Source organism: Malaclemys terrapin, chromosome 2 (assembly GCF_027887155.1).
Source record: "Malaclemys terrapin pileata isolate rMalTer1 chromosome 2, rMalTer1.hap1, whole genome shotgun sequence".
Classification (NCBI taxonomy): Eukaryota; Metazoa; Chordata; order Testudines; family Emydidae; genus Malaclemys; species Malaclemys terrapin.
In genome coordinates this window covers 164698742-164714036 of record NC_071506.1, presented here as the reverse complement: position 1 = coordinate 164714036, position 15295 = coordinate 164698742, and the positions used below count along the sequence as shown (strand labels likewise).

Sequence of the window (15295 nt, the reverse complement as noted above, 5' to 3'; positions counted from 1 at the left end):
GATACGGCCTCAACTGGAGTACTGTGTCTAGTTCTGGGTGCCACATTTCAGGAAAGATGTGGATAAATTGAAGAAAACCCAAAGAAGAGCAACAAAAATGATTAAAGGTCTAGAAAACAAGACCTATGAGGAAAGATTGGGGGAAAAGATTGGGTTTGTTTAGTCTGGAGAAGAGAAGACTATGGAGAGATGTAATGACATTTTCAAGTACATAAAAGATTGTCCTATCCTCAGTGGTTAAGGAAAACAATTTTTCTTCCTCCTTGTAATAAGAAGCAAAGGGCTTAAATTGCAGCATGAGTGGTTTAGGTTGGACATTGGGAAACACCTCCTAACTGTCAGGGTGATTAAGCACTGGAATAAATTGCCTAGGGAGGTTGTGGAATCTCCATCACTGGAGATTTTTAAGAATAGGTTAGACAAACACCTGTCAGGGATGATCTAGATAATACTTAGTCCTGCCGTGAGTGCAGAGGACTGGACTAGATGACCTTTTGAGATCCCTTCAAGTCCTACAATTGTATGAATATGCTGCTGGGCCTGTGCATAACTTCCTTAGTTCTGACACCCAGGCACCTAAGCGCCAGCAGGATCCTCAAACTAGGCATTTCCCTGCCTCTCTCTCCTGCAGGACCAAATCCAGATAGGTTGGTGAGAGACCATACCAGCTTACAAAGGGACTTTGGCTACAGGAACCTCAAGAATTGTGCAGGGATGAAGCTCCAGCACTATTCAGGTCAGGAAATCTAATATTTCACAATTCCTAAGCAACCATGCCCATCTCAAGATTGTCCAGTGATTAGGACACTAGTGTGGAATTTGGGAGACCAGAGTTCAATTCCTTGCAGTGTCACAGACTTCCTGGGTGACCTTACTAGCTCTGTCCTGCTGCTGTGCCTCTTCCCTGGCACTTCCAGCTTGCTCAGCCCCTCCCCCAGCAGCTGGGCGTGGACAGGGAGCTGAAGGCAGTATGGAGTTGCTTCTCATGTTGGCTGACTCAGCTCAGAGTTGCTGCCTGGAAGAGAGCCCAGCAGGGGAGGTGGTGGTGGCTCACCCCTCTGCTCCCTGCCTGGGCCCAGCTGCCAGAGACAGGGCCAAGTGACTTGGAAATGTGCAGAGGAATGGGGGTTTCCAGCTTGCTAGGCAGCAACCATGAGCAGCCACCCTCAGCCGGTGTGAGAAGCGGCTCTGTCCTGCCCCCTGTACTCCCTGCTCGGGCCCGCTGCTGGGACAGGGGTCAAATGAGCCAGCAATGTGGGGAGATGCAGCAGGAGAAGGCAGAGCCTCCCCACAGTTAACTCTGGCAGGGAGAGTGTGGTGGCCCCAGGCCGGGTGCATCACTGGGGAAGGTGTCGGGAGCAGGGTCCCTCTGCTCAGCCAGAAGTAGGGGCATTTCCCATGCCCCTTCCATTGCTGAGGTGTCCACAAGGACATGGGAGCTCCAGGGAGACACTGGTAGTGTGAGTCTCCCAGGGCTGGGGCTGCCCCTAGCCCAGCCTAGAGGCATATGATCCTTGCGTCTGTGGCCTCATCCCCCAGAAGCCATCAGGATTGGCTGCCCTGGCCCAGGGAAGTGGGGCTGGAAGGTTCCTCCCAGAGGTGATGTGGGGTGATCACGTGCCTCCCCCTTTACATTGTGCCCCCTACTATCACCAAGCATGAGTCATCTCTTGGAGTAGTACTTTCCTAGGGGTGCTGTGAGGATAAATACGTAATACTGAGAAATTCAAGCCGAGATCCACAAAGGGACTTAGGTATTGCACTGCTCAGCGTTGCAGCATCTAGAAAATCACAGGAACACTATGATTCCCAAAATCTGAGTTGGGGACCTAATGTTCTCTATACAATGAAAGGAGAGAGATACATGCCTTAGGGCTTGGCTACACTGCCTTAGGGCTTTAGAGCGCTGCAACTTTGTGAAAAACACCCCCCTGAGCACAACAAGTTACAGTGCTGTAAAGCACCAGTGTAAAGCACCAGCTCCCAGCGCTGTAAGCTAATCCCCTAGTGGAGGTGGAGTACCTGCAATGCTGGGAGAGCTCTCTCCCGGCGCTGGCGCGCGACCACACTCCACTTCAAAGCACTGCTGTGGGAGCACTCCTGCGGCAGCGCTTTGAAGTTTTGAGTGTAGCCACGGCCTTAGACTGCAGTTCACAAAAGCTAGCACACTAGGTGGGGAGCTGCCTAAGCTAGCTAATAGGAGATGCTGATGACAAGAATGTGTCCTAAGCTCCACTGCTCTCATGGAGATAGGTGCCCAAGGGCTTGTGTACATTTTAAATGCTGCAGCTGTGCTGCTGTAGCACTTCAGCATAGACACTACTTACACAGACGGGAGGGGTTCTCCTGCCAGTGTAGGTAATCCACCCCCACAACCCCACCACCGAGAGGTGGTAGCTAGATCAGTGGAAGAATTCTTCTGTCAGCCTAGCACTGTCTACACTAGGGGTTAGATCAGTATATCTACGTCTCGTGGTGGTGTACATATTTCACATCCCTGGGAGACATAACTATGCCAATGTAAATTCCCAATGTAGACTAGCCCTAGGTCTGGGCTGCTGGGAGGGGACTATCTCTACTTGTGATCCATGAACAGGAACCCCTCTCCTAGAGTCAGGTGTACTAGGTGCCTAAATAGTTTTTGTGGGAATGAATGAGATGTCTGTCTCATTCTACACAAAAGAGCTGGAGGAGCTGCCTGCCTTATAACTTTTACTAACTTTTACCAGTGATTAGAGCACCTCACCTGGGATGTGGGAGACTGCATTCAATTCCCTCCTCTCTGTCAGAGGTAGGAAGAGCGAATCTGAACAGGGAATGCTCACCTCACAGGAGCACATGCTAACCACTGTGCTATGAGAGAGGCTGATATGGGATTCCTTCAAACTCCCCGGTGAAGCTGTTCCACTGTGAATAAATAGAGTGATTAGGCCAGGGGCCTTGGCCCTGTAGTCTCCCACATATGAAGTGAGTGCCCTAACCACTGGACTATGGAGTAATTTTCTTTCTCTCACCCAATGACACTAAGTATTTATTCACAGTGGAACAACTTCACCAGGAGAGACTGAGGAGCCCCATATAAGAATATCCCATATCTCAGTAATTAGAGCACTCTCCTGAAAGGGGGAGACCCCTGTTCAAATCCTGTCTTCCCTTCCAGCAGAGTGGGGAATTGACCCTGGTCTCTGAGATACCAGGTGAGTGCTCTAACCTCCTCCTCCAGACAGATTCTGACTGGGACCTGATCCAGTAGGTGACCTCTGAGCATGCCTACCAGTTTTGTAGAGTCCTGGATATCTGCAGATCATTTTTTCAGATCGGACGTGGATACAAAGTTTGTATCTGTGCAGGGCTCTACAGATTTGGCTCCACACATTACTTTGATATTCATTGACCTATCTTCCCCCAGTTTGTGGATCACCTTGGGGGTTAGATGGGAGAAAGGTACCAAGATGCCTAGAGGGAGGCAACAGTGTGCATGGTCAAAGGCAGAAACTTAGGCACCGAGGGATCTTTCACCCTGAACACTTAGGTGCTGAGTGAGTTTAGGTGCTTACAAGGTTCAGCATGAATTTTATGGATCATGGTGGAGCCTAAAACTGGGACTTAGGTGCCTACGTACCTTTTGTGAATCAGGGCTTCAGATACTAATGTAATGGGAGGGGGGACATATAACTACTAAAGTTGATCTCATTAGACAATTGGAATGCATAAATGCCACCCTACTGCCACTCTTTCATGGTGCTTAACACAACAGTCCTGTGACAGCTACAGTAGTATCAAGAGTGGGAGGTTGAGGTGGTCCATAATATTATTTTTTTTTTGTAAGTCTGAACATCTGATCTCAGGAACTTATCACTCTGGAAAACTAGATCAACCCTTTCATGACATATTCAGTTTCTATACTCCAGGGATCTGGAATAATATGCTTTATGTAGCCGTCTCAATCCAAGAAATCCCAAAACACTTCACAAACTCTAAAGTATAGCACTACTGAAATTCAGCTAGCTCCAGGAGATGGAGCATGGAAGGAAACCAGTGCACAGTATCCTACACCACAATAGTGGGGATGGAAACTTTTTGTTGAAGAACATCAGGGAAAATTCCTTCCTCTTCAAAAAGTGCCAAGGTGTTTTTTAATGTCTTTCTAATTCAAATAGGACACTAGTTGTTCAGGTCTTCTCTTAAAGACCCATAGACAGCAAACTGCATGGAATTCTGATCTAACTCAGTACGATAATGGGTTTAGTCAGTACCACTGAGGTGGTTCCAGGAATGCTAGGTGTTTGAAATCTGAAGTTTAGACTGTTAAACTATCACCTCTTTTGTTTGTTACATTTGGGTCAAATATTTTTTAATTTCTTTTTCAAAAGGTGGCTCTGTGATGCTTTCTGGGAGCACCTAGGGTTGTGAGGCACCTTGTTACCACCTGCCTATAGCACGAGAGAGCATTTACTGTGTCTGCTGGATGTCAGCTCCTCACCTCCACTGGCCACAGGCAACACAAGCACTCTCCTCTCAACCTTCAGAGACTCCACTATCCCTCTGTAGGTTAGCGATAGGGACACTCCATGCCCCAAACCCACCAAATATCCCCCTAGAGTGGTCAGCCCCTGATCCACTCACAGTATTCACAGACACAGATATGCTGCTGTCATAAATATAGAGGGAAGTGTAACAACCTTCCTGTATACAGTACTATAAAATCCCTCCTGGCCAGAGGCACAAAATCCCTTTACCTCTAAGGGGTTAAGAAGCTCAGGTAACCTAGCTGGCACCTGACCAAAATGACCAATAAGGGGACAAGATACTTTCAAATCTGGGGGGGAGGCTTTGTTTTGTCTGTTCTTTGTCTGTCTGTTCTGTGTGCTTGCCGGAGACAGATCAAGAAGGCAAGCAATCCAACTCAATTAGAATTAGTAAGTAATAATAAAGGATTGTGTTAGCTTACTTTTATTTTGGCTTGTGATTTTCCTTGTCTAGAGGGAGGTTTATCCCTGGTTTTGTAACTTTAAGGTTTTGCCTAGAGGGGAGATCCTCTATGTTCTTGAGTCTTTTGTTATTCTGTAAAGTACTTACCATCCTGATTTTACAGAGGTACTTCTTTTACCTTTTCTCTAATTAAAATTCTTCTTTTAAGAACCTGATTGATTTTTCATCATTTTTAAGATCCAAGGGTTTGGGTCTGTGTTCACCTGTACCAATTGGTGAGGATATTATTCTCAAGCCTCCCCAGGAAAGGGGGTGTAGGGGTTTGGGGGATTAGTCTCAAGCCTGCCCAGGAAAAGGGATGTAGCGGCTTGTGGGGGGATATTTGGGGAAGGTAGGGCTCCAAGAGGCCCTCCCTAAATGTTTGTTTAAATCACTTGGTGGTGGCAGCATTACTTAATCCAAGGAATAAGGGAGAATTTGTGCTGTGGGGAGTTTTTAACCTAAGCTGGTAGAAATAAGCTTAGGGGATCTTCATGTGGGTCCCCACGTCTGTACCCTAAAGTTCAGAGTGGGGAGGGAACTCTGACATCTGCTCTCAAAGGAACAGAATATCTCAGCTTATCTGTTACACCTTAGATCACAGCTCTGCTTAACACACAGAACTTAGATATGTTTATAGAAAAAACAAGCAAAAGTTTAATGAAGCATAGAGATTCAAATGATAAGTTGAAATAATGGAAACAAATGATTATATATAAAACAAAATCATTAAATACATTCTAAAACCTAGACTTAAGGAACAAGATACACTCTTGTCTAAAAGTTTAGTTCACTCCAAAGTCTTTCTCCCAGTGCCTAACAGCCTGCCTGGCTGTGATCCTCCAGTCATAAGACAATGCCCACTAGCAGCTTGTCTCCCTATGTGAAGGATACTGTATGACTCTCTGCTCTGTCCTGATATAGCAAACTAATTCTTTGATCTTCATCATAAACAGGACACCCTCCTGCTCTGTGCTCTTTCCTGTAGATGGTGGCTCTGCATGCAAATAGACATGCATTGTAAGATGCAAAATAAACAAACAATGACCAGTCAGGAAGATGAGTGTCTCCTACCCCTTGCGTGCATAGAAACTGTTTATCACCTTCTGGTGACTTAACTTGCATATCTTAAGAACATAGTTTTCAGTATAGATACATAATTTGTAAATATCCTTACATACACTTTGCAATGATTGATGACCAGCATATTACTGGCTTTTGGTAGATGCCACACATGCCACCTTTTACTGAATTATTATGTATATATTTGACCCACAGGATTCCAGTAAAACTCTATGTACCCCCTGTGCCCTCAGCCATTTGGCATGAAGAGGTCCCTTGGTCACACTGTCTTCTGGAACTCTTTCTCACAATAGCATCTACATTGCCAAGTTATAGTCTAAAAATATGCGAACTGAATACAAAAATATTAACACACTAAACATACGTATCAAACATACAAATGATTTTATTATAGCTCTTACAGACTTTCAGTGAGATTTAGGAGCTTAAGTAACTTCTGAAATAACTTCAGACAGTTAAGCCCCATTTAGACCTTGCAGTGCTGAGCAGAGCAACACCTAAATGTACACATCTAGGAAGAAAGAATGCAGGGCTCATAACCTAAAGAGAATGAAGGTAGTGGAGAACAGGAAGAGGGGCACCCAGGTACCACAGTGCCTATGAAATCCCCAGCCATGCCTCTGATGGAGCAGCAAGGGGAGGTCGGGTGCTGCACACCTTTTTTACTCTCATGACTTTGTTTCTTAAGGTAAAGTAACCAAACTGGAACTTCAAGTACGGAGCACTGATTACAGTTCAATATAGTAGAGCTTATTCACCACGGTAACTTTGTGTCATTGCTTACAACAGGGCAAAGTGGATGCAAATTTACTACATAATTATATCATTTTATACCAACTTTGCACTGGTGTAACTCTGTACCTCAAAGCAGCACCCCGGAACTCCCATATTGACCCTATCATATAATTATAATATATTTCATATAAATCATGTCATATAAGATCTTATGAAACCCACTGTTTGGTCAAAATATGTGTATTAGTGTATACCAAGTTACCAGATTTTGCTATATATTGTTGTTACTGAAATATGTTGTAAGTGACATAAAAAGAAGGCAAACCACTACCAGGGGGGTGTTCAAGCACCAGTAATCATCAGAGGAGTTGTAATCAAAAGATTTACAATTCAATGACAGTTGCACAAGCACCTCACAATGTGGACTGCTGAACTCATCACTCAGGGTTTGTCTACACTGGCACTTTGTTGGCAAAACTTTTGTCATTCAGGGGTGTTAAAAACACACCCCACACCCCGAATGACAAAAGTTTTACCAACAAAAAGCACTGGTGTGAACAGCGCTTTGTCAACAGGAGTGCTCTCCTGCTGCCAAAGCTGCTGCTGCTCGGGGGCGCGGGGGGAGGGGAGATGTGGAAGTTTTTTGTTGGCAGAAGAGCTCTCTCCTGCTGACAAACAGCAGCTACACTGCATGCCTTTTACCAGCACAGCTGTAGCAGCACAGCCGTGTCGCTAAAAGCCTCATAGTGTAGTCATAACCTCAGTTGCACAAGACCACAACAGGGGGATTGCTCAACTCTGTGACTCAGCGAAGCCCACCAGGACATGTCTGGGCTAGTATTTTCCAGGCACATGGACTGAGGGTATAAAATAAGGGACAGTGGCATCATGCCTTGGACTTTCTCCTCCCCCCACCTATGCTGGAAACAACAAGAACGCTGAGAAGACAAAGACTTCAACTGTGAAGACTGGTCCCAGGCTTGAGAGAGAATCCTCAAGATGAAGAATTGTAACATCCAGTGAGGTGAGAAAACTGATAGATCCAAATACTGTCCAGCGTAATAAGGTTTAAGATTTAGACTATGCACTTACCTTTTTATTTTCTTCGGTAACTGTAGTAAGAGGAGGCCCTGAGATATAAACCTTGGTATCAGAGGCTCAGTATGAGGCCTAAGGCCTGAACTAAAGTAATGGTCAAGACTTTGCTAACATAAAGCAAAGTTAAGCTGTGAGCCAGAGGCAGGCCCTGCTCACAGAAGCTGGCAAGGAAAGGGCTGATGCTGCAAAAAGAGACATACCTAAAACGTACTGGACACCAGATATCAGAACATTCACATATTTGTACATTCTACACACAACAAGGAACAGACTGACCCATCCCAATGACAGTGCCAAAAGGGGAATATGATGGATAGTGTTTTGTTCGAACCAACATGTACAAGGTGAGAGGCGGCACCTTATTGCGTAGAGGGGTTGTACCTTGCTGCGTAGAGGGGTTGCACCTCAATACGTCAGGAGTGATGTGTAACTTGTTTGTATCTGTGTATAAGAATGCATCCCTGAGTGGATATCTTTGTCCAGCCTAGGGGGCAGTGGAAAGTCCCGCCACTGACTGAGCTGAGTCTATTGCCAGGGGGCACATATTCGTAGTACATCCTCTAGAGTAAAGTCTAGGGGGAACTATTACTGTGCTTCATTTGACAATAAACCTGGCTGACATGCCTTCGTACCTTACTAGAGTCTGTGGTCATTGGGGGTTCTCTTGGGATCTGCTGTGTTAGCTATCTGCACAGAGCTGGGGCAGCACACAGAGGGAACACGCACACAGCCAATTGATATCAACATTGAACAGAGCAGAGCACCACACCAGGAGTGTCTGACAACAGTAACTATTTCTGACCTTCTATGACTACCACTTATTAACTACAGAAAGATTATAAATCAGTTTTCTGTTTTACTTAAAACAGTTTGCTTTGGTTGAAGTGTGTGGGAAATCTCAGCTGAGTTCACAAAGGCTTGTGTGTATGTCCTCTCCACATTGAAGGAGGGGTGGAATGGGTAATAAACTTACTTACACTGGTCAGGCTAGAGCAAGATGGCATAGTCTGGGGGTGCGAGCCTGGAGGCTTGGGAGATTTACTGGTGCCTTTGTCTGTGTGATTCGTGAATGGCTCTGGGAGCATTCATGCAATCTAGATGGACGTATGGCTCCACATGTTGTGCTGAGTGATAGTAGTGCCTGGAGGAGTTTGCTGCTTGTCACTAGTGAGAGACAGCCAAGGCTGGAGAGCTAAGGGGGCACAGTGGTACCCCAGTTCCATGTTGTACCTGGGGGATTGCCTGTCACAGGGAGTCCTGTGAAAAGGAAAGTGTGTAGTTGCATCTCACCAGAAAGGAATTTGATCACCGATACTAATTCCTTCTCTGCTTCCCTCTAAATCCTGAGAGACTCTTACAGGGTACAGCTTACTCCCCTGTCAACACTGGGTACTGCACAGCTCCCCTTCAGTCCAGTTGCTCAATTGGAGGAAGAAGTAGCCAACATACAGACCTGCTCTTCACATCATGCCTTAGCTGTGATGTGGGGAATATTATTTGTCTGCAAAGGGATGATGGAAGCAAAGGCTTCACATGATTGTGTGACCATATAGGGCTGGGTCACCATCTAACCCTAAAGGTGCAAAGTAGTACTGTTGATTAATCACAGTTAACTCACATGATTAACTCAAAAAATTAATTGTGATTAATTGCACTGTTAAACAATAGAATGCCAATTGAAATTTATTAAATATCTTGGATGTTTTTCTAAATTTTCAAATGTATTGATTTTTATTACAATAAAGAATACAAAGTGTGCAGTGCTCATTTTATATTTTTATTACAAATATTTTCACTTTAAAAATGACAAAGAAATAGTATTTTTTAGTTCACCTCATACACGTACTGAAGCGCAATCTCGTTATTGTGAAAGTGTAACTTACAAATGTAGTTTTTTTTGTTTTGTTACATAACTGCACTCAAAAATAAAACAATGCACATCTTTAGACCATACAAGTCCACTCAATCCTACTTCTTGTTCAGCCAATTGCTCATACAAAGAAGTTTGTTTACATTTGCAGGAGATAATGCTGCCTGGTTCTTGTTTATAATGTTACCTGACCTTGTATGGTCTAAAGATGTGCATTGTTTTATTTTTGAGTGCAGTTATGTAACAAAAAAAATCTACATTTGTAAGTTTCTGAGTGCAGTTATTTTTTTGTACATAATTCTGTAAGTTATTATAAAGAGATTGCACTTCATTATTTGTATTAGGTGAACTGAAAAATACTATTTCTTTGGTTTTTTACTGTGCAAATATTTGTAATAAAAATAATATAAAGTGAGCACTGTTCCCTTTGTATTCTGTGTGGTAATTGAAATCAATATATTTGAAAATGTAGAAAACATCCAAAAATATTTAAATAAATGGTATTCTATTATTCTTTAACTGTCTGATTAATCATACGATTAATCATGATTAATTTTTTAATCGCTTGACAGCCCTAGTGCAAAGAGAATATTTTTAAATGAGACATTAAAAAAATCTGTACAGTAGAACTTAATGCCATGTTACAGGAATAAAAAAGAGGTTTTAACACTTTGCAACCTTAACACCATTAATGGCAAGAGACTTGAAATATTAATTACCTGTTCTGTTCCCATTTAGTGGGCAAGCGCTCCAAGGAAGGGGCTCTTGGAATGAGTTAATGAAATACCACATTACCCAGGCTAAAATGGTGTTATAATATAAGCTCACGATGAACGACACCATCAATGAACAAATACCTATTGAATACAAAAAAATCTCAGTTTAAACATTGCTTACGTAAGCTATCAGAACACTTATTTACTTTACCCAACAAATCTATATCACTCCTGCTACTGCATTTGCCCTAATCTCTCATTTTTGTTTTTGTGTGAGTATTTTTGATTTTCCCTTTGGTGCTTTTAAAAAACAGTCTAGGTAGGCTATGATGGTCTCTTCCCCTGAATAGCACCAAGATGATAATTACTCAACACAGACGGGAAACCTCCCCTAGGAGTGAAAGTGCTAGATAACATTTCAAATTCTGGGAGCAGTACAAGAGTCTTCAGTCTCAGGTTTTGGAAGCTCTTCACAAAGGTCATTTTGCCATTGTATGTATGAAGACCATAACCCAGAATCATGTCTGGTAAATGAGGATCAACAAAGATATTGCAAGCAAGGCTCTACTAAGTGTCAGAAAATTCAGCATGATCCTAGCCCAGCTCATCTACATCCTTGGTCGTGGCCTCAGACTCTTTGGACACATGTTCATGTGGACTCTGCTGGACCTTTAGAAGGTTATATGTTTTTGGTTGTAATCAATGCCCATTCAGAATAACCAAAGTTTCCAGAATTACTTGTGCTATAGTTACAAGGATGTCCAGTAGTCTTGGTAACTTGTTTAGCCAAGTTGGTTTACTGTTACAGTTGGTGAGTGACAATGGGCCTAAATTCTGTTCTGAAGAATTTCAGAGATTCCTTGCTTCAAATGGAATGAAACATATACATTCCGCTCCTCACCATCCTGCTACAAATAGACAAGCTTTGGCCTGAAGGATTGTGGTGCTGCCCATCCAATCACTTCCAATACTTGAGGGAATGTTCTAGGCATCAGTGGGCAGAACCGTATTTATTTTGATGGAAGCCAGAAAAGTCTGATTTCCATTGATGTAAGTGAGAGGAAATTCATGCCCGTAGAGTGCCCATTTAGTGCTGCAGGCAGAGGAATCTCTCTGGTGCACCCTGCTGCTATCTACACATTACAGGTAGTAGCTTAAAATGCTGCTGTCTTTCATTGTGTGTATATGTGACCGAAGAGGCCCATGTGTTCACACCCTACACATTACTGTAATAATTTTGTATAAGATGTATTGTGAGGTATCATTTGTGTGACAACATTGTATGTGAAGTTATAATATTCCCCTGTATGGTGTTAACACATTTTCCAAACCCCATTGAAGTTGCAAACAGGTCTGTCCTAAACAAAGGAATGCATCCTTGCTTTAATTTGCATTTAAGCAGTGAACAGATTCATCAAGCAGGAAGGAAAGACAAAGTTCAAACAGGTGAAAAAAAACAGTAAGGATTATCCTTCCACATAGACTCTCTTTGATTCCTGGTTCTCAGCTGGAAATCTTTTTCAAGAAAGGGACTGAAACTATAAAAAGGAGGGACAAACACTCAAGGTACCCCCCTCCCATTGCATTCACTACACCTGAAGAGACAAAGGAAGCAGCTGTTGGACTCTGGGAGATAGGAGTCTTGACCTGACAGTTTGGTCAGTGAAAGCATGTGGTGAGAACTTTGCTTTGAAATTAATATTTGTTAAGTTTGGCACCAGTTAAGGATTTTATCTTTATTTTTCTTGTACCCACTTCTGACTTTTATGCCTCATTATGTGTTTTCACTCAAAATCTATCTTTGTAATTAATAAACTTGTTTTATTGTTTTATCTCATCCAGTGTGTTCAAGTTTAAGTGTCTGGGTAACTCCATTTGGGGTAACAAGTTGTGTGCATATTATTCCCTTAAAGGAATAATGCACTTAACATATTTGTACTGTTCAGGAGAGGGCTGGGCTGTACATATATTTCTGGGGTAAGATCTGGGACAGAGGGGGTGTTGGGATCACCCTGCAGCATAATGAAGACTGGTGAGAGCCAAAGTGTGGCTGGTTGGCTGCAGCGCACACATACAGACGTAGCTGGGAGTGACTTACATGTTGGAGGCTGTTTGTGAGCATTACACCCAAGTGTCAATGGCCTGCAGAAGGTACTCAAATTGGGGCTACGCTGTTCAGACCTATAATAGTAAGAGTATTCCTCTACATGCTTAACTGCTGGGGACTTGTACATTTTCCTATTTTTTTTTTGGTGGAGGGAGGGAGGTTTGTGTGACTCCTGATAAGGACCCCAAATGGTCTCCTGTTTTAATTAAGGGTTTGTCTCTGTCTAGGGTTAATGCCTAATTCATTTACTTTTTCCCAAACCGAGTGGAAGGGACCCAAAGGGGGATGGGTCTAGTGGGAGGCAAGCAGGGTTCTCTTGGGCATGTCACTTGGGCCTTGAGATATTTTTAACAAACCCACTGTGTCCCACTAGACTGATTTTATTTTATGTAACTGTCTGTTGTGTTTCCTAAATAAAAGGGTTTTGAGGTTTCATATCAGAGAGGAGTCCTATGTGCTTGTGAATGGATAAGAACTGCTGGACAGTGTGACCACGGAGATCAAACTTTAGTTTCCTAGAGCCAGTATTGCTCTGGGTTGGAGCTTGAGGCACTTGTTTTAGTTATTTAACCAGTTCCCTAGACAGTATTGAATATGGCTCTTGACAGTGGGGTAACTAGTTTACAGAGAAAAAAAACAGAAAGAAACATACCAACTCCTCCAAAGTAAGGTGAGATGGTATTCCAGACACCAATGCTGCCTTTCCTCAAGCGCTGTCCTATGGCTAGTTCAAGATGAAACAATGGGATTCCTTCAAAGACAAGTGCTATGACGTATGGGATCAAGAATGTCCCTGAAAACATAATTAAACCTGGTTAAGCCATAGAAGCTCTGCATCTCACACAAATTATTCTTTATTGCTGCTTATATTTTATTACAGTAATACTCAAGGCCCACAATCAGATAGTGGCCCAACTGCCGTAGGCCTTGTACAAGCACAGGGTCAGATTACTCAGTCAGCAAATTAGTTGTGGGAGGCATGACTCAGATTCTTAGTGTTACAAACCCCCTACCCTTAAGCAATGCAGATTCTCTTCAGTAATCATAAGTCTCTAAATATCCTCAAACGTTCCCTCAATTTCTCCTCCTTTCAAATGTTTAATCTCCCCTCCTCCTCCAGCAAACATTACTTATTCACTTTTTCTCTCTCACCAGCAAACACCCTCATCTCACTTACTAGCCAGTGCCTTTTCATAGAATCATAGACAATCAGGGTTGGAAGGGACCTCAGGAGGTCATCTAGTCCAACCCCCTGCTCAAAGAAGGACCAATCCCCAACTAAATCATCCCAGCCAGGGCTTTGTCAAGCCTGACCTTAAAAACCTCTCAGGAAGGAGATGCCACCACCTCCCTAGGTAACCCATTCCAGTGCTTCACCACCCTCCTAATGAAAAAGTTTTTCCTAATATCCAACCTAAACCTCCCACACTGCAACTTGAGATCATTACTCCTTGTTCTGTCATCTGGTACTACTGAGAACAGTCTAGATCCATTCTCTTTGGAACCCTCTTTCAGGTAGTTGAAAGCAGCTATCAACCCCCCCCCCCTCATTTTTCTCTTCTGCAGACTAAACAATCCCAGTTCTTTCAGGCTCTCCTCATAAGTCATGTGCTCCAGCCCCCTAATCATTTTTGTTGCCCTCCGCTGGACTCTTTCCAATTTTTCCACATCCTTCTCGTAATGTGAGGCCCAAAACTGGACACAGTACTCCAGATGAGTGCTCACCAATGTAGAGGGGAATGATCAAATAGAGGGGAATGATCATGTCCTTTGATCTGCTGGCAACGCCCCTACTTATACAGCCCAAAATGCCGTTAGCCTTCTTGACAACAAGGGCACACTGTTGACTCATATCCAGCTTCTCATCCACTGTAACCCCGAGGTCCTTTTCTGCAGAACTGCTACCTAGCCATTCAGTCCCTAGTCTGTAGCAGTGCATGGGATTCTTCTGTCCTAAGTGCAGGACTCTGCACTTGTCCTTGTTGAACCTCATCAGATTTCTTTTGGCCCAATCCTCCAATTTGTCTAGGTCCCTCTGTATGCTATCCCTATCCTCCAGTGTATCTACCACTCCTCCCAGTTTAGAGTTATCTGCAAACTTCCTGAGGGTGCAGTCCAAGCCATCCTCCAGATCATTAATGAAGATATTGAACAAAACCGGCCCCAGGGCCGACCCTTGGGGCACTCCGCTTGATACCGGCTGCCAACTAGACATGGAGCCATTGATCACTACCCGTTGAGCCTGACGATCTAGCCAGCTTTCTATCCATCTTATAGTCCATTCATCCAGCCCATACTTCTTTAACTTGCTGTATGGAAGCATTCATGGACAGAGGACTGTTCTCTCAGGATGGACTTCAGCTGAGTAAGGAGGGAAATAGACTTCTAGGATGGAGGCTGGCACAACTGATTAAGAGATCTTTAAACTAGGAATTTGGGGGAGATGGTTGGAAGATGTCCAGGTAATCTCTCTGCCGGAATTTAACATTGAGAGGGAAGAAAACGAAGTAAGAAAGGATACAGCCGTGGGTATGAGAATGGATATAAAGAGGAAGGGTAGTGTAGATACCAGTCTCTAGGTGATACTGGTGGTAGAATGTCTGTGCCTAATCAGGTAAAGAATGTCAGTGAAGCCAAACAGCAAAAATTAAGATGTTTGTACACTAATGCAAGGAGCCTAGGTAACAAAATGGAGGAACTAGAGCTACTGGTGCA

The 15295-nt window shown here is 43.6% G+C and overlaps 1 protein-coding gene across 1 annotated transcript in view; it reads right to left on the bottom strand.

The window, feature by feature from the left end:
* LOC128832273 (sodium-dependent neutral amino acid transporter B(0)AT3-like) overlaps nucleotides 1-15295 on the bottom strand; it is a 73345-nt gene that overhangs the window by 44540 nt on the left and 13510 nt on the right. Inside the window, exons 2-3 of the mRNA XM_054019519.1 lie at nucleotides 13233-13373; nucleotides 10477-10614 (exon numbers count right to left, since the gene is read on the bottom strand). Coding sequence (XP_053875494.1) covers nucleotides 10477-10614; nucleotides 13233-13373 — 279 coding nt within the window. The remainder of the gene's footprint in view (nucleotides 1-10476; nucleotides 10615-13232; nucleotides 13374-15295) is intronic.